We start from the raw sequence: 25359 nt of genomic DNA on the forward strand, positions 1-25359 counted from the left end.
GATCCTCTCCCGCTCCCCATCCCCAGCCCCACGCCCAGTAAGTAGCTTCACTTTGCTTGGCGCGCCTAACGCGCATGCGCACCGGGGAGACCGCGCAGCCCGGAGCCCGGAGCCCGGAAGCGGAAGCGGAAGCGACGCTGCTTTACGGCCGTTGCTTTGCGGCATTTGGCGTCCAAATGTCGTGGGACGCCGGAGAGGTTCCGGGTCACGCCCTCATCGCCTGTCAGGCGCTGGGGCTTGGAGCATCTCGCGTTGATCTGGAGGCCTGGTCCTCGCAGTTGTGGGGGTGGGCTCCTGTATTTATGAGCTAGATCTATTACCAGCCACGGAGCGGGGGGCTCAGCACGTTCCTAGTAGTCGCCCTCGAAGCCGCCCTGGGTGCTGATGGCCACACGCGTCCTGGGCAGGACTGTAGCCTCCCTGTCTCTGTCAGTGGCTCTGGCCTCCCTGGCTGCCGAGTGCTCGGGCGGCGGCGTCTCGGCCTGCAGGTACTGCCCCTCCTAGCGCCGCCCCCGGGCCAGGCTTCCCTCCCCGGCCCGAAGCAGCGGGGACACCTGCCCAGGAACACCCACCCCTGCATCCATCCCAGCCTCTTGCCCTCCTCCTGTCCACCAAGCCGCGATGCCCACCTTTGCCCACCAGACATGCAGCATTCTTGCCCAACTTTTCTGCAACACTTACCTAGCCTACTGAGGGTTCTGGAGCCGTCCAGAACGGTTCTAGAGCAGCGCCACAATTGTAGGTGGCCAGGCCCTTGGGAAGCGCCCCTCTCGAACTTGGCTAGAGCCCAGCTGCTGAGATGGCCCCCAGGACATTAGAAGCACTCGAGAATTGGGTTTGCACACAGAGCTGGAACACTTGGAACAGTATGAGATACTAGGCTGTGCAACGGCAAGGATGAACTTCTCATCCCTCAGTGTAGTCTCCTTTTCTCTGACTCCTCTGGCGTTTGGCCACACTGTTGGGGAATAGTGTGGTATTTTTTTTTTAGAAACGTATCTGGAGTCTCTGCCACTCTGTTCTTTTTTAGGCCAGACCTGGCTCTGCTTAGTGGGCTCTGGGAGGCCTTATGGGGAGCTGGAGATTGAACCTGGGGCAACCACCAAGCAGTCATGCCTTTTTTGCCTGCTTTACTATTCTGGCTATATCTATATCTATCTATCTATCTATCTATCTATCTATCTATCTATCTATCTATCTATCTATCTATCTATCTATCTATCTATCTATACACATATATATTATATATGACATATAATATATATTGATATCTTTATTTGTTTTGGCCTCTCAACGCATGTGGTTTTTGTGGTTTCATATATCCAGATTGTTCACTGAGAATGGGTATAGGGTAGGTGAGGAAAATACATTTCTAGTGTCTGTCTGGATTTAAAGAGAAGTGACATGTAAATGCATCATAACAACGGTGAAAGAACGTGCTGCTTATAATAAAATTTACCAGTAAAATATTCTATCAGTGTGTCTAGCTCTTCTAGGTGCATACATTCTTTATTGGTTTGTCTTAACCTGATTGCTGTTAGCCAGTACTTCATAGATCTATAGTGAGTGCAAATAGTGATCTTATTTTTTTTTCTACCTTTTAAAGAGTGATGAGAGAACAGTTTGAGATGAACACAAACTAGAGAAATAAATAGGGAGCTAAATCAATTAAGTATAAGAGTTAACAGTTTCTTAAACTCTTGGCATGTCATGCGGCAGAAGTCTTTATTGTTGAATTGAAAAGTTGCCCAAATGGAAGGAACTAAGAAGATGCTTTTCTTGATGTGCGGATAATATGAGCTGCGACATGCAGATAAGGATATTACTTAGTATTTAAAAAATAATCCTTCCAATGTTCAAGCTGTGGGAGAAAAGACATGAAGGAACCATAAAATTTTATTTTACAGTGGAATTAGCCTCTTCATCTGTATGATTCAAATAAAATGTGAGTTCAGAAAAAGGCAAACAACATACTTAAAGCCTTTGTTGTCGGGTTGGGTGGTAGCAGTTGTAGAAGTGAAAGTATAGGATTTCAAGAAAATGCAGTTAATCTGGATTGTATTACAATTATGGCCATATGTCATTGTGTAAGCCTGGTACTTAATCAAATGTGAAATACAGTATATGAGGTAGTGGTGTGTGTGTGCCTGTGTGTGTGCTTGTGTGTGTGTGCCTGTGTGTGTGCTTGTGTGTGTGTGTGCCTGTGTGTGTGTGTGTGTGTGTGTGTGTGTGTGTGCCCCTGAGCTTTGTTGGCTGTGGCTCTCATAACACACAAAAGGGCAGGTGGAACCTTGGCTGCTTCAGTTTGCAACTCACAGTATGACTTGTTTAAAAAATAATATTTTTTTAAATTGCTAGTGTTTTTAATTTTTTTTGGTTTTTGGGCCACACCTGATGACACTCAGTGGTTACTCCTGGCTATGCTCTCAAAAATTGCTCATGGCTTGGGGGACCAAATGGGATGCTGGGGATCCAACAGAGGTCCGCCCTGGATCAGCCTTGTGAAAGGCAAATGCCCTACTGCTGCGCTTTCTGGCCCCTAAATTGCTAGTTTTTATGCAGTTGAAAAGACCAATAAGAATTAGGAAAGAATGATTGTCCTGCCTTTGAAATGATTGAATGAAATGACTGAAAGGATGCAGTGAATGAAATGTGACTTCTGCTGTAATTTGGGTGGCACTTGAGAATGTCATGTATAGTGGAATAATATAGGAGAACAAATGCCAATCTCACTCATGTGATATATAGAGATACAAAGCCAGGGGACTGACAGTTTCCCTGAAAGCGAATTCATGGACTTTGACTATAGAGGTGAGGTTACCAAGTTGGGGGTGTTGATGGAAAGAGGCAAGTCAAAGACATAGAACAACAGAGGTAGAGGTGAATGATTAATACTTTATCACAAACATGAATGTTAGCACTAATGTAATTATGAGACATGACAGAAATGTAAAAAATGATAAATATTAAGAGAGAACTTTGAGAATGTTTATGAAAACTTCTGATATTTTGGCAACATTAACTCCAAGAGTTGCCTGTTGAACACTGCCAAAACAAACATTCTTTATACACCTTTACTGAATTTTCAGGAATGGAATTAGCAGGTTAAAGGATGTGAATATATGTTTTTGTTGCTAAATGGCTTTCATAGGTTTGAGGAAGATTGCTGTTAATTAAAAAGAAATAGAATTCACTAGTGAAATCATCTAGTTTTAAGCTTTTTATTGATGGGAATAAGTAACTTAAAAATTGAAATGCCATGGTTTACAAAGTTGTTCTTAATACAGTTGTTTCAGAAATTCAGTATTCAAACACCAATCCCACCAGCAGTATGACCTCTACAATTGTCACCAGTTTTCCACCTACCCCCCCCTCAGCAGGCACAAAATTATTTATTTTGTATTGCTTTTTACAACAAAATAGAATTATAAAAAAATAATTAAAAGAATGTGAACATTGTTATTATCACTCACAGTGCTGTTATGAAAGTTATTATCTGTTATTAAGTCTTCAGTGTTACTCTTTTTGCTTATTGAGCTCGGTGGGCTTCTATGCACTTTCCCATCTAATTTGCTGCATTCTAACTGGGCTACCAGTATTATGAAATTTGTAGGCATCAGAGGCTATAGAATAGGGACAGTTCATTAGCTTGGCATCTCTTCCAAGAGTAGTTGTGAAGCCGGGCTGTTTATATGCCAAAAGCTGTGGGATATGAGTGGGACTTTGTGCAGAAAGTTTGTATTAAGGGAAGTTGGTTGCCTCCACTTTGATAAAGTCCCAGAATTTTCAGTCCAGAGTTCAGTCTACCTAAATTTCATTGGTATGGAATCTGTTTTGAATTTGGGAATAAATAACATTGTTTTTTGAATCCTCTGTCTTGCAATTTCTAAATTTATTTTCTCCTAAACATTCCTTTATGGTTCAGGAGCCAAACCAGAATTCATGTCATTTTATATTTCTTCAATCTGCATCTAATCTGAAACTATCTGCATATCTCTGAATTTACTAATTTACTTTATATAATATTTACCAATTCACAGATCACAGATTTCATTCTATAAGGTGTTTATAGCCTGAGTGTTCTGTATTTTCTCCTACTTAGCTCGTTTCTGTATTCTTTATTTTGTTTTGTTTTGTTTTTGGGCCACACCTGGTGGTGCTCAGGAATTACTCCTGGCTGTGTGCTGAGAAATCACTAGCGTCAGGCTGAGGGTACTATATGGGATGTTGGGGATCGAACCTGGGTCTGTTTCAGGTTGGCCGTATACAAGGCAAACATCCTACTGCTGTGCTATTTCTCTGGCCCCAGTTTCTGTATTCTTTTAAGGAGCACTGCAAAAGCTTCATTGTATAAGAGTGATCACATGATATGTACTGTTTCACCACATCTCTGAGTAGCCAACTGTTTGTCTAGGTCAGCCAGTGGTATTGTGAGAGCAGGAAATTGATTTTCTCATTGGTTTACCATGTTCCAGTAATTTCGTTTTTTGCTTTAAATGTTATAATGTAGCGTTATTAGAAATTTTAATAATTGTTTTTAAAGATAATGAAAAGTCATGTTTTAAGGTAGGAGAGGGAGACATTTTGATGGGGGGCATGATGAAGGGTCAACAGTCACTTGTTTCACACTAAAGTTTATAATTTGCATAGTTATCACACAGTCATCAAACAGCATTACATTATCTTATGTATACGGTGAGAATCTTATAATAGTATAGTTTTACTTTCTTCTTCCTTGGTGTTATTTTTGTTGTATGTTTACACTTATATGTTAGATTGTACAGTGTTTTTCTTAAAATCTTTTATTTTGTGGACTTATCTAGCTTCCTTTTAATTTTGTTTATATGGTTGAGTTTTCATTACAAACTATTTCTTAACAGAACAAAACCCAGTAAATTTCCCATTTTCTCAACTGAAATGCATTCAATCTGTACAGATTTAGCTTTACTTAAAATTTTTTTTTGTATCTGAAAATAATTTCCCACATGCTAGAAAGATACACTTGAATAAAATAGGAATGTTCTGATTTTTAATTATTTGAAAGGTTTTTTTTTTTTTTTTAAGTTTTTGGATAAATTTCTTTAACTTTTCTTTTTGACCTTTATGAAAAAAGATTCTTTTTTCACCACTCTCACCCTACCAGAATCGCATTTTCATCTTGTTGGTTTCCTCTTAACTCCAACATCATGTCTGGTTCCAGTGAAGCTAAAGAGAATTCGCACAACAAGGCTCGGACATCGCCTTATCCTGGTTCAGAAGTGCAGCGCCGCCAGGTCCCTAATGAGAAGGTGGGCTGGCTTGTAGAGTGGCATGACTATGACCCGGTGGAATATACCGCAGGTTCTGTCTTGGCTGGACCTAGATGGGCAGATCCGCAGATCAGGTGAGTAAGTTAGCTGGAGTTTTTGTTTTTGGTACATTCTCAAAATTTATTTAAAATTTTTTAATAATACCTTTATTTAAGCACCATGATTACAAACATGATTGTAGTTGTTTTCAGTCATAAAAATGAGTCAGCTGGAGTTGTTTAGGCCTAAGACTTTTAGGCTAAGAAAGGATTTTTACATGTAAATTATATGACAGCTCAAAAATTACATAGTGCTTGACTTTATTATATAATTTTTTTTTTACCACACCCAGCAGTGCTCAGGTTACTCCTGGCTCTGTGCTCAGAAATTGCTCCTGCCAGGCTCAGGGGGCCATTTGGGATTCTGGGAATTGAACCGGGTCCATCGGGGTTGTCTACATGCAAGGCTATGTGCAAGGCCACTGTGCTATGGTTCTGGCCCCTGTGATATATCATTTGATTAATACATTTTCCCTGAAGTCTTATTGAAGATGGGCAGTCCATGTTTGTTTGTTCTTTGGGAGTCAGGTATGATGATCTTCACAAATAACTCTATGATTTTTTTTTTTGTCTCAGAAAGTAGCAAGTACTTTAATTTGTCATGTTTATCAGTAGAACATCTTTTTTTTTTTTTTTTTTTTGGGTTTTTTTGGGCCACACCCGGTAACGCTTAGGGGTTATTCCTGGCTATGTGCTCAGAAGTTGCTCCTGGCTTGGAGGACCATATGGGACACCGGGGGATCGAACCGCGGTCCGTCCAAGGCTAGCGCAGGCAAGGCAGGCACCTTACCTTTAGCGCCACCGCCCGGCCCAGTAGAACATCTTTTTTAGTTATTTTTGAACACTTAGATTTGTGTTAAAATGTAAAAATATTTTTCAGAATTTTTAACCCAAAGCTATAAGAGCAGATTTAGATCTGTGAAGGAAAGACAAAAAGTATTTAAAGGAGAGAGAGAGAGATGAAAAAGGGAGAAGGAGGACTCAATAAAAAGGCTTTGACTAAAGAGAAGAGCTGTATTCACTCACATTTTATAATTATGTTTCTTAATAGCAAAAGAAAAATGATGCGTTTTAGAAACTACAGTTGTCTAGGTACTGTAGTAGTGCTTTATAAAAATAATTTTTTTGTTTTGTTTTTTGGACCACACCCGGCTGTATTCATGGGTTACTTTGGGTCTGTACTCAGAAATTACTGCTGGCAGGCTTGGAATCGAATCTAGGTTGGATGTGTGCAAAGAAATCTCCCTTACCCTACTTACTGTGCTATTGCTCTGGTCACTAAACATAATTTTTACTAGTAATACTTCTGCAGGGTTTGGTATTTCTACTTTATAGAACAAAACATGAATCAGAGAACTTTTCTTTTTTGTGTATTTAGAGAACTAGGAGGTACTTGCCCTGGGATGTGAACTGAGACTTGCTACTCTAACTTGAACAGTTTTAAAAGTTAGATTCAATGGGCAAATTTATTGTAATTAATGGTCCTCTCTTTGCTTGTTGGACAGATTCAGTTCACTTAGTTGTCAAATGCCACAAGGACCTCTTGCTTTGACAATGTTTGGAGCCCATGCTTTATCCAGAGATGTATTTGTAACTCTTTGACAGTATTGTTAACCAGTAAATATGTCATTTGTTCTAAATAATTTCTTTTTGCTTTATTATAGGAGATATAGATGAATATATACATGTTCTGTGTGTCTAATTAAAATTATTGATGTTCATGGTGCTAGGTAGTATAAAGATATAATATAGTTTTTATTTAAATTTTAAATTTAGTTTTTTGTTTTTGTTTTTGTTTTTGGGTCACACCCGGCAGTGCTCAGGGGTTACTCCTGGCTTTATGCTCAGAAATCGCTCCTGGCAGGCTCGGGGGACCATATGGGATGCCGGGATTCGAACCACCGACCTTCTGCATGAAAGGCAAACGCCTTACCTCCATGCTATCTCTCTGGCCCCTAAATTTAGTTTTTTAAATGTTGAGTATATATATCACAATCTAAGCCAAGCTTTATTACTATATTGTGTTTGTGATAACTAGGCTTGTGCTTTTTTTTTTTTTTTTTTTTTTTTTTTTTTTTGCTTTTCGGGTCACACCTGGGGACACTCAGGGGTTACTTCTGGCTTTGTGCTCAAAAATTGCTCCCGGACGCCAGGGGATCGAACTGCGGTCCATTCTAGGTTAGCGCGTGCAAGGCAAACACCCTACCACTTGTGCCACTGCTCTGGCCCCTGCATTTTATTATTAATAAAAAGTTTTAGAGCTCCCCAAAGTATCATAATTCTGGTTTTAAATCTCATGATTTTTACCCACTAATTTTTTATTAGTATGCTAGATGGAAAATTAGGGAACATCTAGAATTTTTTTAAAATTGATTTTTTCAAACAACACAAATATTCCTATGCTCTTTTACTAGAATTAAAAGCTCAGTTTCTAGTTTTTTGAGGAATATCCATATTGTTTTCCAAAAAGGCTGGACTAGTAGTCATTCCCACCAGCAGTAAATAAGTCCCTTTCTCCCTTTCTCCTGCATCAGTTGTTCTTGTTCTTTGTGATATGCCAGTCACTGTGTTGTGAGCTGTTACCTCATTGTTGTTTTAATTTGCATTTCCCTGATGATTGGTGATATGAAACATTTTCCATATCCCTTTTGGCTGGGTTGTTTCTGTTGGTGAATGTAGGGGATGGCATAGAGCTGCTGCAGTTTATGCATAAAGGGGAGTCTGCCCAACCCCCCAACCTTTCTTTCTGAGAATGCTGCAGAGATATATGGTATTACTGGGAAGTAATTATTAGTATAATTAGTAAAATTATTGGGAAGTATCTATGGCCATTATTTTCTTTTTGAATATATAATCCTTAATCTATCTTACACAACTTGTAAAATGAATTCCTGATTTTATGGGTTTACTTTGGTAAAAACATTGATCAGTATACATTATAGATTATTAAAATTGCTTTGAATCACACAGAGCATCAAGATAATAGAAGGAATATTATTTTTGTAACCACAGTAATTGTCCTAGTGTACCTATAGACAATTCCTTTTGCTCATAGTAATGTAAATGTTCCTTGCAGCATGTTGGGGGGAATTCTAGTGTTAATACTGTCAGTTTATCACTGGGGGAATATTAAATATAATGAGGTTCTGTATGGTATTGGTTAAATTATGTTTTAAGACTTTTTTAAGGAATAAGAATGATTTATATGGGGCTGGGAAGGTGGCGCTAGAGGTAAAGTGTCTGCCTTGCAAGCGCTAGCGTAGGACGGACCGCAGTTCGATCCCAGGCGTCCCATATGGTTCCCCCAAGCCAGGGGCAATTTCTGAGTGCATAGCCAGGAGTAACTCCTGGGCGTCAAACGGGTGTGGCCCAAAAACCAAAAACAAACAAACAAAGAAAGAATGATTTATAAATAAATAAAAACCTTGAATAACTTAGGTGAATAACTTTTAGTGACATTGCTTTTATGAATGGTATGTTGATAGCATGATTATGTTTTTATCTGGGTTGTTATTTCTTTGAATTTTCATTACAGTGAAAGTAACTTTTCCCCCAAGTTTAATGAAAAAGATGGGCATGTTGAGAGGAAAAGTCAGAATGGCCTTTATGAAATTGAAAATGGCAGACCAAGGTAGGTAGTAGGAATAGAGCATATTACAAAAATAAGTGTGCACAAGGTAAAAAATAAATATGTATTGAATGTATCTTCCAGATAGTATGTAAAATAATTTCTATATGTGATTTCATTAAGTTGTTACAAATGCTTAGTAGATTTTTAATTTTTAGTTTCATTTTACAGAAAAGGTGAGATAAAATAGAATGCAACTTTTTTAGAACTACTTTGAAGGAAGAGATAATTGAATAAAGAGAAAAATATGAAATTATACTTCTAATACTTATCAAATGGAATGAAATCTTAGAGTAAGAATTTATCCAGACATAAGATTAAACTAAATAACCAAATAATTTAACATCAAGAATTTTCAAAACGTTTCTAAAAGATTGTAATTTTATTATAGGTAAAATGATTGCAGTGGTGTCTCTGGATTCTTATTTTATGTACAAAGTTTCTGTACTATCACACTATCAAAATGCTTAACACCCTTTACATTGTTTTTGTGTCACTCCTAGTCTGCCTCTTCGCTCTTTCCACAGTTTGTAAGCTCAGTTTTGTAATCAGGTCCACGTGTTTGTAATCATTTAGTGCTGTCGATTCCCTTATTTAGTTTCTCTGTGTACCAGAAATCTCAGGTCCTCTGATATTTGTCTTTCTTCCTCTGACTTCTGTTGCTTAATTAACGTAATATTCTCCAGTTATATCAGTGGCAACAAAGTACAGTATGTATATTTTTAATAGCTGCCTAGTATTTTATTGTGTGCATTATGTGTATATGGGACATATATTATGTATAAACATGTTTGTGTGTATACATACATGTATATATACCACAGCGTATTTATTCGCTGTCTTTTGTTGGACATTTGTGATGTCTCTATATCCTGACTTGTACGAAGTGCTCCCATAAACTTAAATTTGTATATATCTTTTCAAATTAATGTTTTTGTGTTTGATTTTTATAGACAGCTTTCTAATAATTCCTGCAGGGATGTTGCTTGCTTTAGTTTGTCTGAGAATGTTTTTATCCCTCATCAAATCTAAATGACAGCATTGCAGATTAGTGGACTCTAGGTTAAAAGTTTTATTCAGGCTGGAGAGATAGTATAGTGAGTAGGGCATTTGCCTTGCGTGCGGGCAACCCACATTTGATCCCCAATATCTCATATTGTTCCCCAAACACAACTAGGAGTGATTCCTGAGTCTATGTAGAGCCAGGAATAATGACTAAGCATTTCTTCTGTGGCCCAAAAACTAGAAAAAAAGTTTTATTCACTTATTCGAATATGTCATTTCACTTTTCTTGCTATACAGCTTTATATGGGAAATCTCTATGATTCTTATGCTATTTTCCTTGTATTTGAATTTTTTGTTTTCTCTTGTTGCTTTAAGTTTTCTTTCTCTTTGGTTTTTGCATTTTGATAACCATGTGTCTTGGTGTTTTTCTGTTTGCATTGGTTTTGCTGAAACTTTTTGGGCTTCTCAAGTCTGTAGAAGCCTCCTCCAGAGATTGGGGAAGTTCTGAGCTACTTATCTCTTCTACAGGTCATTCTTTTCCTTTGTCTTTTCTGCTTCTTTTGATATTTCCATAATAAAGACACTATTCTTTTTTCTGTTATTCATTAAGTTTCTTGCGTTCCTTTTACTTTTTCTTGTTTGCCCCTTATTATTTTCTTTTTTTGTACCTCTTATTATTTTCAATGGCTTGTGTTTTGTCTTCAAGTTTACTGATATAGTTCTTCATATCCAGAATTCTATTAATATGTCTAGTCTTAAAATTTTTTTTAATAAATCATCATGAAATACAGAGTTAACAAGATGTTGATAGTTGACTTTAAGTCATACAGTGTTCTAACACTATGGATATTTTTTAGCTCTTCAATTCCATTTGTATGGATTCTTTTCTCCTCTGAACCAGTCCTTTTTCAGTGATTGCTTACTTTTCACTGCCACTGCATGGACGGTTGATTTCAGGTCCTCTTTTTTTTTTTTTTTTGGTTTTTGGGCCACACCCGTTTGATGCTCAGGGGTTACTCCTGGCTATGTGCTCAGAAATCGCCCCTGGCTTGGGGGGACCATATGGGACGCCGGGGGATCGAACCGCGGTCCGTTCCTTGGTAGCGCTTACAAGGCAGACACCTTACCTCTAGCGCCACCTTCCCGGCCCCAATTTCAGGTCCTCTTTAACATGGCTTTAGAATTTTGATGAACTTGAGGACTTGCCTGGCCTTCTGCTGAGGAAATCTCTATAAAACAGAAAAACAAATAATTAAAAACACAATGCCAGCAACTGTGCCTTCCTACAATTTGAAAAGTAGAATTGTTGTCCATATTTGTAAATATATAAATTCTTAGTTTAGCACAAAACAGTTTAAAGACTTGCTAAGTTTGAATAATAGTCATGAGGAAGATCAGAGGATAAAAGAGAATATAAATGGGCAAAAACAGATTAGGGCATTTTTCTATTTACAACAGTGAAAGTTGAACATTTTAAGAATATTGACTGGAAGGAAGTTATTCAAATTCTTAATGTTTGACAGATATTTTTTAAAACATTGGATTATGGCTTTAGATTATGCAAAAGTTGTCATTTTTACAAAATTGTTTTCTTCAAAAAAAGGAATAGTTATTTACTGGAATCTGGAAAATATAAATCTTTGAGGGACATGGGGTGTCATCTCTGTGCTTAAGGAGGGTACACATAGTCTATGCTGGGGGGGGAATCATACTAACATACGGCTGTCTTCTAGTCATGTCAAATTGGGTTGTAGAATTAGTATGTTCAACTGATTTTATGTTTTTATTTTCCAGAAATCCTGCAGGACGGACAGGACTAGTTGGTCGGGGTCTTTTGGGACGCTGGGGCCCAAACCATGCAGCAGATCCTATCATAACCAGGTAAGAATAAAAAACCGTTTAATAACAGTGATTGGAAAAATACAAACTGTATGTATTTACATACACAGAGATAAAGGAGTATTATATCTTGTGCATTTGAAACATACATGAATCTATAATGGGACTCTTTTTTTTTTATTTTTTTTTATTTTGGTTTTTGGGCCACACCTGGCGGTGCTCAGGGGTTACTCCTGGCTGTCTGCTCAGAAATAGCTCCTGGCAGGCACGGGGGACCCTATGGGACACCGAGATTCGAACCAACCACCTTAGGTCCTGGATCGGCTGCTTGCAGGGCAAACGCCGTTGTGCTATCTCTCCAGGCCTATAATGGGACTCTTGATAAAATTTTAATGATATATTATAAGTGTAAGTTTATGGTCTTATATATGCCTGTTAAATATTATTATTATTATTTTTACTTTTTGGGCCACACCTGGTGATGCTCAGGTGTTTCTCATGGTTCTGCACTCAGGAATTACTCCTGACTATCCACAAGGGAACACTTGGGATGCTGGGAATTGAACCATGATTGTTCAAGGCAAACACCCTACCTGTTGTACTACTACTGTAGCCCTGTTAGCTATTATTTGAACAGAGTTAACTTGTTAGATAGTTAGCAAGCATCTATTTGTTTTCAAATTGAGTTAATAGCATGGAAAATTTATAAGTACATAAAAGCTAAGTTTTAGTTCACTTCAGTGAAGAACTGTGGTTTGATTTGTAAAATGAAAAGTATAAGGGGCTGGTGAGGTGGTGGTAGAGGTAAGGTGTCTGCCTTGCAAGTGCTAGCCAAGGAAGGACCACGGTTTGATCCTCCGGCATCCCATATGGTCCCCCCAAGCCAGGGGCAATTTCTGAGCTCTTAGCCAGGAGTAACCCCTGAGCTGTGACTGAAAAAAAAATATAAAATGAGGAAATAAATTATCATGGAAATAAAATCTCAAAGTAACAGAATGCTTTAGGAAAATTGCAAGATTGGAGGGTGGGGAACAATAACAAAGCCAGCATCCAAAAAAAAGATACTGTGAAGGTTGATTGAACCGAACTTAGAGCTTGGATGTGGCCAAGGGTATGTCTCAAGAAAAGGCTTATAGTAATATCTAATTAAATATTGAGGAGGGGGCTGGAGTGGTAGCACAAGCGGTAGGGTGTCTGCCTTGCACGCTGTCATTTAGGATGGACCACAGTTCGATCCCCCAGCGTCCCATATAGTCCTGCAAGCCAGAAGTGATTTCTGAGTGCACAGCCAGGAGTAACCCCTGAGCATCACTGGGTGTGGCACAAAAACCAAAACCAAATATATATATATATATATATATATATATATATATATATATATATATATATACATTGAGGAGAAAAAAAAAGACTAGATTGGTTGACTGATTTTTTTTTAGGAGGAGCTAGAATACAGTGGGTTATTTGTATGCCTTGCCTGTGCTGACTGAAGTTTGATTCCTGACATCCCATATGGCACTGAGCTCCCCAGGAGTAATCCCTGAGAACAGAATTAGGATGGAGTAAACCCAGGGAACAGTGAGGTGTGGCTCAAAAGAAAACAAACTTTTCTAGGAGGAAGATCTCTAATAAAGTAAATTAAAAAGTAATTACTCTTTATGGCATTCTATTGTGGCAAGTACTGGTTGTCAAAGTTAAGAAGTGTGAACTTGACTCATTGAAGAAAGGTATTCTGTTTTCAAGACGACTTAGCTGGTATGTGAGTACATATTCAGAGGCCCCTTAATGAATATTAAGCAGAACCAAGAAGGTTGGACAATTGAATGCTGAGATGGACTTTAAGGGACTGTTAGAATAATTTTTTTTTTTTTTTTTTTTGGTTTTGAGGCCACACCTGGTAATGCTCAGGGGTTACTCCTGACTATGCACTCAGAAATTGCTCCTGGCTCTGTAGATTCATGCTGGGGATAGAACCCAGGTTTGTCCTGGGTCAGCACATGCAAAGCAAATGCCCTACTGCTGTGCTATCGCTCCGGCCCCTGAATAATTCTTAAAATTATCTTTGGGAGGTGAATGTACTGGTAGTAGGTTAGAAGGGGAGATTTATTTGCATCCTGGAAAAGAGTCTAGAATATGTGCTTTCTGAAGTAAATAGCACTTTGATAATTTTTTTATAATGTAGCATTTTATTAAAAATTATTTTTATAGAATACATTTTCAAATTAAAGAGTCCCAATGGGAAAATAGAAACTTATCTCGTTGAGTTTTATATTTGCAGGCAGATTTTAGGATAAAAGAAACCAAATATATTTGAGAATTAAATTTAGAGTCTACGGGCCAGAGAGATAGCATGGAGGTAAGGCATTTGCCTTTCATGCAGGAGTTTATTGGTTCAAATCCTGGCATGCCATATGGTCCCCCAAGCCTGCCAGGAGCAATTTCTGAGTGTGGAGCCAGGAGTAACCCCTGAGTACTGCTGGGTGTGACCCAAAAACCAAAAAAAAAAAAAAAGATTTAGAGTCTACAATATTTTTATTACATTTTATAAGGAGACTTCCTTCCTAAAGCAAATTCATTATATTTAGAAGCTCTCAACATCTCCCTGGGGTTTTGAAATTAGTAACGTGAAAGATCAGCATTTTCTCCTATTTTTAAAGTTTTCTTAGGACATGTAAACATCATTAACTACTGTCAATGACATAGAGGGGGAATTTAAGCATTGTCAATTTTCTGTAGTCTTCTTTTTTATTTCATGATCAAACTTTATTGAATATTTGGCAGAGAAAAGAATGTGTACAAAGACTTCTTTTATATATTAATGTCTTTAAACATCTTGATTACAAATATGATTATAGTTGGGTTTTAGTCATATAAAGAACACCTCCCTTCACCAGTGCAACATTCCCATCACCAATGTCCCAAGTCTCCCTCCTTTCTACCCCACCCACACCTGTACTCTAGACAGGCTTTCTACTTCCATCATTCATTCACATTGTTAGGGTAGTTCTCAGTGTAGTTATTTCTCTAACTGCAGTCACCACTCTTTGTGGTGAGCTTCATGTCGTGAGCTGGACCTTCCAGCCCTCCTCTCTTTGTCTCTGAGGATTATTGCAAAAATGACTTTTATTTTTCTTAAAATCCATAGATGAGTGAGACTATTCTGTGTCTATCGAGAGATGGACTTATTTCACTCAGCATAATAGATTCCATATGTGTACAAAGACTTTACTTATGAATCGTTGGTGTTCCCGTCTCTCCATTATCTGTAGGACATATACAGAAGTCTATTTAGATACTGATAGTAATAAGATAAATTTCTTATGAGTTTGATAAATTCAAAGACAAAAACTCACATGTGCTATATAGTGATTATAAAGAGACTCCTGTGGGTAACTGGGAGACTCATTAACTCACTAGAATATAGAATTCAGTCTCACATTTTTGTTTCTTCTTTTTTCTTTTATTTTGGTGCCACAGATTGAATCTAGGGCCACATACGTGCAATGCATGCACACATTCTTGGCTTCAGTTTTTGTTTTTAATGTATTTCCTAGGGCCGGAGTGGTGGCGCAAGTGGTAAGGCGTCTGCCTTGCTGCACTAGCCTAGGACGGACTGCGGTTCGATGCCCAGCGTCCCATATGGTCCCCCAAGCCAGGAGCGATTTCTGAGCACATAGCCAGGAGTAACCCCTGAGCATCAACAGGTTTGGCTAAAAAAACAAAAAAAAAAGTAATTCCTTTCAAACCTTGTCCTTAAAGATTAAATTCTAATATAATCAGATGCTTAGATGTGTCTCAGCAAAGTACTTAAATGCTATTTCCATCTTATTGTTAATTGAATGGCATGACAGAGCAGAGGCAAAGAGGTATACAATTAGTTCTCCAGGTAAAAGGTGAGAGCTTCCACAGACAGCATGGCAACAGCATTACAGATGCCCATTTCACAATAATTGAATTAACAGAGCCCATCGTAGGTTAAAACTGAGAGCCCAGAGCACACGCCTTGACAGCTTTTTGTGTTGTTGTCCCTAAACATAGTAACAACTTGTTCAAGGCCCTGGTGGTTGTGGAGATAGGGTCAGTCAGGGAGTAGTCTCGCAGATTAAGGACTTAAATAAATAGCTAGGAGCAGGACCAGGGTCAAAACACTAACCACCATCTCATCAGGCCAGTGGAGAGATTTAGCCTTGAAACTAGCATGGCAACACACACACACACACACACACACACACACACACACACACACACACACACACACACACACACACACACAAACACAAACACACACACGTTTTTCTTACACACACAAGGTATTTGTTCCCTGAAGCCAGGGTTTAACACACACACACACACACACAGACACACAGTTTTAACAAAACACAGGGTTTGACACACACACATGTTTTTCTTACACACACAAGGTATTTGTTCCCTGGAGCCAGGGTTTACACACCCAGGACCCCCAGGTTTAGGATTTCACACACACACACACACACACACACACACACACACACACACACACACACACACACACACACACACACACACACAAGAAACTAGCATGGCGGTTGGGTGACAGATGAATATGCCGCACTTATAAAATTTATGGAAGGTGAATCCTGAAGAATTCCGGAGACACAAGCATGTTTGACCATGTGGGTTTGGAGCAATAAAGCTCGGCCTTCTTAGGTATCACAAAGGACACCTAGCTACCAGAAGACCACCACCATGTCCAATCTTAATAATTTTTTAAAATCACGTGAATTTAAATAAGGTTATAAAATTAAAGGGCATAATGAATTTTTCTCTAATAATAAAAGGCATGAAGATTGAAAAGCACTTAGTAGACCAGCTGAAGATTATAATCTGCTCTTATGCTAGCTAATAAAGTGAAGTATAAAAATGGACACTACATATATATATATACACATATATACATACATACATATATATATAGTTTGGTTTTTGGGTTACACCCGGCAGTGCTCAGGGGTTACTCCTGGCTCTACGCTCAGAAATTACTCCTGGCAGGCTCGGGGGACCATATGGGATGCCGGGATTCCAACCATCATCCTTCTGCATGCAAAGCAAATGCCCTACCTCCATACTATCTCGAGCTCCCTGACACTACATATTTTTACACTGTATTTAATATGTGGATGCCAGGGATGTACACTAAGATGCTAGAGGCAGGGGATTGGAGGGTGGGTGCTTACTTGCATCTCCCTGTAATTTCTTTTAAAAGGCTTTTTTTACTCTGACTTTTCTAAATTTTGTTCAGCTTAAAATTTTTCTTTTGGATAATACTTTAGTAGCAGCATTTCTATTCTGAATTTTCATGATATTGAATTTTTATTCAATTATCCTTCTGGCCAGTAGACAGTGATCCTGGACTGTAAAGTGCTGGATATACAATATTTATAATGCAAAACAGTATTTTGGTACAATTAGCATATAGGAGGCAAATTTACATATATTTTGTTATAAATGAAAAATACATCTTTATAACTTTGTTTCAAGCTTGAAATAGCATGCTGGATTTTGTTCAGATTTTGACTTTATGTTATTATTTTTAGATGGAAAAGAGATAAAAGTGGAAATAAAATCACCCACCCCATATCTGGAAAAAACATCTTACAGTTTGTTGCAATAAAAAGGAAAGACTGTGGAGAATGGGCAATCCCAGGGGTAAGCATTAACATCAACCTGATGTTTTCAGTTTCTTTGTTTACTATAAGATGGTTGCTGTCATTTTTACTCTATCCTTTCTAGGACAACCAAGGAGGTCATTGTAGCTAGAATGGATGACACAATAAGGAAGATAAAACAGAATTGATAGTGGGGGAAATGTTTGGTTCTTGCTTCCAGAGCTGCGGCTTGAGTTTGAAAAGTAACTGGAAATGAGTCAGATTGGCTCAGTATAATGGCAGGCTAGCCTTGTACCCTTTTTTGACCTTGTGGTTAAATTGAGAAGATGAATTGACAGCCTGATTCTCTGGAAATAAATGGGTTTAAAAAACCATATACGGAAGAATGAGAATCATTGTTATGGGCAGATAGAATAATAAATGTCCACTCCTGTATTTGTTAATGAATTTGAGTATTCTTCCTTTATTGTTTTTAAAATTATGATTCTTAGGGCATGGTGGATCCAGGAGAGAAGATTAGTGCTACCCTTAAAAGAGAATTCAGTGAAGAAGCTCTCAATTCCTTACAGAAATCCAGTGCAGAGAAGAGACGATTAGAGGAGCAGTTACATAAACTCTTTAGCCAGGACCATCTTGTGGTAAGAAGTGATTATTTACAGGAAGAAGGATTTATCCTGAGGGTTAGTGAAAGTTTCTTAAAGTTCCCTCAAAAGTCTGATAGGATTTTCTGGAAAAAAAAAATGGAAATACTTAAATGTTTGAAATATTGATCAAAAACAACTTCTCTCTAGATTTCTAAAACACACACACACACACAAAAAATCAAAATAAAAAAAATGTGTAGACCAGCTTTAGGACAGTTTACGTCATTTTGTGAGGGTTTGGGGGACTTTCGGGCCATACCTGTTGGTACTCAGGGCTTTCTCCTGACATCTGTGCTCAGGGCCACTTTTGTTGGGGTTCAGACCAGAGAGGTATTGCCGGGGATTGCCTTATGCAAGACGAGTGCTTTACCCATTATACTATCTCTCCAGTTCCTTTTGATAATCACACTTTACTCTTTGGACTTTATTTTGAGTTGTTTTTTGGGCCAAACCTGGAGGTTTCCGGGGCTATTATTCCTGTCTCTGTGCTCAAGAGTGACTCGATAGTGCTTGGGGACTTTGCATGGTACTGGGGATTCAGCCTAGGGCAGCAGGATGAAAGGCAAATGCCTTAAACTCTGTGCTGTCTCCAGTCTCTCCTCAAAGATTTTGTTTAGACAGGTATGAGTTTTTGTGTCTCTGAGCTTTATCCATATAATAGAAAAATTAGAAAAATCTTACATGAATTTAGCTTTCTTCTTTGTTTTATTCTTTTTAAATTTTAATTAAGACATTGTGATTTATAAAGTTGCCCATAATAGGGGCTGGAGCGATAGCACAGCGGTAAGGCGTTTGCCTTGCACATGGCCAACACAGGACAGATGATGGTTCGAAACTTGGCATCCGATATGGTCCCCCGAGCCTCCCACGGGTGATTTCTGAGCGTAGAGCCAAAAGTAACCCCTGAATGCCACCAGGTGTGACCCCCCAAAAAAAATTCCAAAAGAAAAGTTGCCCATAATAACAGTTTTGAGTTGATTTACAAAAGTTGTCTTTATAATGAGTTTCAAGAGGTTTTTTTTTTTAACTGTATTTTTAACTTTTTTAAATTTTATTTCTTTTTTTATTAATAATTTTCATTTTGACCAAAGTGGATTATAAATCATTCACAGTAGTATTTTAGGTACATAGTGACATTGAATCAGGGGCGTTCCTACCACCAATGTTGCCCTCCTTCCACCTCTGCATGTATCCCATATCGCCCCTCCTTTGGCCCCTCTGGCTGCTAGTATAAGTGGTCTCTTCTGTGTCTAGCTTGTTGTAGATTGGGTATCAATTCTGTTGTAGTTGGCTTTGGATTTGGTGTTTAAGTGGTCATTTTTTATTTCTACTCAATATTCATACGACTGTTTGGTCTTAGTGCCCTCCATTATTTCTCCCTCAATTTGTGAGGCAGAACAAGATGGTTCAAGTTATGTGGTTCTGTTTGAAGGTAAGGAAAAGAAAAAGAAAAGAAGAATACCTATCTCACCACCACTGTCAACTTCCCTTTGCCAGTGTTCCCACACCCCCAAGTTACTTTTCATTCTCTAGTCTGCCTCCACAATAGGCACATTTTATTTTTAAGTTTGATTATTATAATTTGAGCCTTTAACAATCTTTTTTAATTATAACACTATGATTTACCAAGTTGTTCATAATACAGTCATTTTAGGCATTGAATGTTCAAATATGAATTCCAGCACCAATATGACCTTCCTTCATTAGTGTCCCCAATTCCCACCCACCACCCTATCCTGCTCCCTTGTACAATACTTTATATTGTTTATTATAATGCAAAGGCAAATAGAATTATCAAAACTTAAATCAACAGGGTCAACTTGAAATAATTGTTATGTCTTACCATGGTCTTACTAAAGATTAGTGTCTAAGGATTTATTGGGCTGTGGTGCTAGTTAAGTCCCCTGCGTTACTGTTTAGGCTCGCTGATGTTAGTAGATTACTCTGACTTTCCTACCAGATTTTCTAAGATACTACCAGGTTGACAGTACTATAAAATTTTGAGGTATTGTATGTCAGCTTGTGGCATAGGACCTATATATCTGAAACAAATTGGTGGCTTGGCAGCTTGATAATGTGAAGTAGTGGAGCTTGGCTGTTTCAGTTGGGAAGTTGTAGGGGGTGGTGTTTGGCTGCTGTGATTCATGCAGAAAGGGGAAACTGCTTCATTCACTTCTTGAAAATGCCTTAGAGGTCTCAACCCCAACCAGACTATTATTTTCTTTTAGACTGGGCTGTTTTTCTGCTGGGGAAGATGGGAATACTCGGTTGAATTCAGCTCTTTTCATGTTTGTTGTTCAGAATTTTTTTTTGATTGATAAACATTTAAATTATATGTTATTTTGTTTACTGTGTGCGTGTGTGTAGATCTTATAATTAATTATAAGGGAAAGAAAAGATTTTTCTTTCTTTTTTGTTGTTGGCTTTTGTGGGAATGTTTCTATTTTTTTAAAATTAGAATTTTATTTATTTTTATTTGAATACCATAATTATAGGATTGTTCATACTGCAGTTTTTTTCACAGAGAAAATTGTTTATGATTGAGTTACAGTTATACAATGTACAACAACCTTCATCAGTGCGCATTTCCCACCAACAATGTTAACAGTTTCCCTCTCATCCTTCCTGATGCCTTCTTCTCTCCCACCACCCCTCCCACATGCTTCTGGGTTAGGCATAAAATTAGAATTTTAAAATTTTATAATTATTAGCCATATTGTCCAGTGTCTTGGGTATTACATTTATGTTAAGATCTAAATCTTTAAAAAAAATCTATTAATAGCTTAACTATTAGTCTTTACTGTTACCACAAAAATAGATTTATTCTTGAGTGTATGTGTTCATAAATATCATACAAAATTATATAAAAGATCTGCATACAAGATCCCAGATGCTCATGAAGTGTAGATAAAGTAGGGGATTCTAGGTCCTTCCTCAATGTCCATATTTCTTTACTGGTGAATAGTGTTACTTGTTTTTTCCCCTGATGTGTGCTCATATTACCATGTCATGGTCTTGTCCCTGAGTCATAGCTAGAGTGAACAGTGTCCTGACTTTGTCCCTTTGCTACTCTGGCTCCAGTGCATATGGTTCTCTTCTAGAATTTGGCTGGAATCTCATAACCTATCCCCCTCTGCTGAGGCTTGCTTCTCTGGAATTTTTCATTCAGCCTCTCTATGGTTATGTGTACATGGGTGAGAATCTGCTCTCCTGTAGTTTGCTTAGTAATAGGTAAAGGGTCAGAGAGCAGCTCTCTCTATCTGAGGATGCAGATGGGGTCAAAGCAAGACTTTATCCAGGCACATATGTGGGGTCAGAGAGAGAGACTCCTTTCATCTGAGTGTCGCCTGGTGTTAGGAAGAGAGCTGCCCAGCTGGGGACTTCCTTGTATCTCTTACCATTTCCCACCCTACTAACTGTAGTCTATTAACTGCAGTCTATTAACTGTATGAACAAAATTGCATATTGTTTTGCAATATCATGCTTACTAGATTTCTAGAAACCAAGAAAGTTGACTTCTCTTCCTTCCATTCATGGTTAACTCTGAACTATTTTTAAATTTATCTCTTTTTAAAACTAGATCTATAAGGGATATGTTGATGACCCTCGAAACACTGACAATGCATGGATGGAGACAGAAGCTGTGAACTACCATGATGAAACAGGTAATTTTTCTGATCTGTCAAACTGATTGGATTAGATGATCATTTTAAGTCAAGTAATGCATGATTACATATGCAGTTTTAGTACCCTAAGCCAATTAACTATTGATTATAGAATTATGTATATAAAAAAACAAAATTGAGGCTAGAGAAATTGCTCAATGGGCTAAGCACACACTTTGCTTTTAGACTAATTTGATCCTTGGAGAGAGATGAGCCCCTTAGTACTGCTGGAACTACTCCAGCACCACTGGGTGTGGCCCAAAAGTCAAACCAAAATGAATCAAAAGAAACCAAAATTGTTGATATTATTAAAATATAAACAATGCTAATATACCCCAAGCATTGAAAATAAATAAAATTTTTTTTTCTGATCCATGAATTAAAACATTTATTTTTGATAGGAGAGTAAAATTTTTTTTATTGGAAAAAGAAAAGGAAGTATTCTACTTTAAAAGTTAATTGTGGGGGCTAGAGAGAGAGAACAGGATTATTTAAGGTGCTAGTCTTATATTTAAGTGATCTGGTTTGATCCCTTGCACCAAATGGACCCTTCAGCACTGCTAGGAGCCAGGAGTAGCCCCATATCCAAAAATGGTGTGACCCCCATATCCAAAAATAAATAAGACATTATTTAAAAAATAATTGTGTTTCATTTATACATGAAATAGCTTGCATTGATAGAGAAGTTGATCTTGTTTTTGTCTGTATCATAATGAAATAGGAGTACATAACGATATATAATGTCCTACTTAAGACTTTTTCTGAGCTGGAGGTGATAAAGGATGATTTGTTTGCTTGTTCTCATGGATTCACCTTTTCACTTTTTTAATTTCTGAAACAGGAAGATCTGGCCAGTTTATAGCCTGTGCTTTTGCTTATTAAACTTGGGAAATTCCCAGGGTCATTTCCATACAACTACTTTTCAGTATAAAATAATTAAAAGTATTACTTAATTAGTTAATCTTTCTTGTATTGAGAACTTAAGTATGTAAGATGATGAAGTATGAGAATAAAAATGAGAAACAAATTTATGTAGCTTCAGTACTGATAAGTATAACTATTTTTGCTTTTAAAAATGATAAGTTCTCTAAAGGTCTGTTAGTTTGTGAGTTGTTAGTATCACTGTCTTTACCCTTCTGCTTTTTCTTTAAACTGACCTTTTCTCCCCTGCTCCCACAGAGCCTTGCTGCATCTAAGAGCTCTGCATCTTACTTACTCTGATGCTTGCTCTGTCTTTGGGATCTGTGGTTTTTAGCCTTAATGTAATTATTTTTGAAACCTGGAGATGATATCTCTGATTATAAAGAACTTATGCAAGTAGGTCTTCAGCTCGAAGAGTAGGTGGGAAGGCAATTATAGTGTCAGAGACTATGCTATGCTTTTTCTGTCCTTGTTCTTCTGGAGGGGTTGATTGAGCCTATATTTCTCTCCCTGGAGGGAAAGGGCAGATATCAGAGGGGAGCTGTTTGAAGAGGTGTCTCTGTCTTCTTGTGACTTGGGCAGGCAGTGGTACTCAGGGGTTACTCCTAGCACTGTATTCAGAAATCATTTCTAGTGGTATTTGAGAGATTATGTAGGATGCCAGGGATAGAAACCAGGTTGGCCTTATGCAAGACAAGCACTCTAACTGTACTGTACTGCCACTCTTGCCCCGATGTTTTCTGCTTTGTTACTGATGTTCTCACTTATTATTCACTTATTTATTATGTCACTTTCTTTTATTATGTGTCTTTTTCCTATCTTCTTTAATGATTGCATGGAAAGGAGGTCTGCTCTGGTGTTGGAATGAGATTTATTTAACTTGTTTTCTATAGAAGAAAAGCATGGTTCTAGGGATTGAAATGATTTGATGACTGCTTGTTTGGTGACATGATTGGGAAAGTCTGCTTAACCGAAGAAACAAGTTTTCAGGGAGATGGCTCAAAGAGTTGGAGATCATGGTTTGCAATTTAAGAGTCTTGAGTTTAATTCCTGGCATTACATGGTCCTCAAACATTGTTATGGGTAACTTCCAACCACTACATAGATATGACCCCAAAACAAAAAGAAGTGGTGGAGAATTAACTACCAATAGACTCTCTGAAACTACTTAAATCTCTGATTCCTCTGAAATTTATTTTGATATCAGGGCTCTTTTTTTTTTTTTTTTTTTGGTTTTTGGTTCACACCTGGTGGCAACGCTCAGGGGTTACTCCTGGCTCTATGCTCAGAAATCGCTCCTGGCAGGCTCGGGGGACCATATGGGATGCCAGAATTCGAACCACCATCCTTCTGCATGGAAGGCAAATGCCTTACCTCCATGCTATCTCGCTGGAGGGCTCTTTAAAAGTATTTGTTGGGCCAGAGAGATAGCACAGTGATAAGGTATCTGTTTGCCTTGCAAATGGTCAACCCAGGACTAAAGATGGTTCGAATCTGGCATCCCATATGGTCCCCATGCCTGCCAGGAGCAATTTTTGAGCAGAGAGCCAGTAGTAACTCTGGGTGTGGCCCCCAAACCAATAAATAAATAAATAAAGTATTTGTTATTTTTCAATTATTTTGGTTTTCAGGCCATACCTGGTAGGATTTAGGGGAGCCATCAGATACTGGTTATAGAACCTGGGTTGCAGTATGCAAGGCAAAGGCCTTATACATGCGCTATCTCTCCAGTCCTGTATTTTCAAGTTTTTAATTCATGTGGCCACTTAATCACAATAATGATTTAATTAATTTTAGTCGCATACTCGAAGATGTAGAGTTAGGCTGACAAATAAGTGAATTACTTTTTATTGATGATATTTTCTCCTTGGAAACCAGGTGAGATCATGGATAACCTTGTCCTTGAAGCTGGAGATGATGCAGGAAAAGTGAAGTGGGTGGACATCAACGACCAACTCCAGCTTTATGCCAGCCATGCTCAGTTCATCCAACATGTGGCAGAGAAGCGGGATGCACACTGGAGCGAGGGCCCACAGGCCGACTGCCATGGGGTATAGCACCATGACCTGGCACCCACTGCCAGCATAGGAGTGCATTGAGAGCAGAGACAACACCATAGAACTCTGTGTATAAAGAGAGCAGGGCAGGTTGTGTAGAGGTGTTTATTTTCAGAGTGGAATTTGTATGATTTTTACCAGAATAATAAGCAAATCTCATCGAATGGAGGACAGAATTTTTTTTCCAGTCAAAAGAAATATGTTCACATTTTGTCTATTCTACTTAAGCATGACTGGATTTAAACAACTGCTGATCTTCGAAGAATTGTAATTCAGATAAAGGTGAATTGCCATCATATATAACTCCCTCTTCCATTTTGAACTTGTCTATTTTTTCCTTGTCATTTTTCTGAGATCAGAAGGACCTTCCTTTAGGAGAAGCCACCACCATTGTCTAAAACATGTTTCAGTTGTCTGCTTTATATTTTGCTTTATATAATCTTATTGAAGCTGGTTCCCTAAATGGAAACTTTATGTATTTTTACTTGGGCCATCAGTTTTTGAGGTGATTTTAGTTACTGGTGAAGTCAATAAATTAATGATCAAGAAACTTATAAAGTTCTTGTCCTTATTTTCAAGAATTTTGAATGAAAGTATTATGTCCA

General features: G+C 38.0%; 1 protein-coding gene across 1 annotated transcript; it reads left to right on the forward strand.

The window, feature by feature from the left end:
• Positions 1-378: 378 nt before the first annotated feature.
• Positions 379-25282, forward strand: NUDT9 (nudix hydrolase 9). The gene is made up of 8 exons (XM_049789772.1): positions 379-488; positions 5144-5383; positions 8883-8978; positions 11775-11861; positions 17396-17507; positions 17959-18105; positions 21692-21776; positions 24576-25282. The coding sequence occupies exons 1-8, from the start codon at positions 385-387 to the stop codon at positions 24752-24754; spliced, it is 1050 nt and encodes a 349-aa protein (XP_049645729.1). The 5' UTR covers positions 379-384; the 3' UTR covers positions 24755-25282.
• Positions 25283-25359: the final 77 nt, after the last annotated feature.

Source organism: Suncus etruscus, chromosome 16 (genome assembly GCF_024139225.1).
Source record: "Suncus etruscus isolate mSunEtr1 chromosome 16, mSunEtr1.pri.cur, whole genome shotgun sequence".
Lineage (NCBI taxonomy): Eukaryota > Metazoa > Chordata > Mammalia > Eulipotyphla > Soricidae > Suncus > Suncus etruscus.

What these genes read in the sequence shown, in the direction of transcription:
- NUDT9 (XM_049789772.1), top strand. Translation starts at nt 385, where the DNA reads ATGGCCACACGCGTCCTGGGCAGGACTGTAGCCTCCCTGTCTCTGTCA. An exon ending in GCAGATCCTATCATAACCAG is followed by an intron (nt 11,862 to 17,395) that starts GTAAGAATAAAA and finishes TATTATTTTTAG; the next exon opens with ATGGAAAAGAGATAAAAGTG. An exon ending in GAGAATGGGCAATCCCAGGG is followed by an intron (nt 17,508 to 17,958) that starts GTAAGCATTAAC and finishes TATGATTCTTAG; the next exon opens with GGCATGGTGGATCCAGGAGA.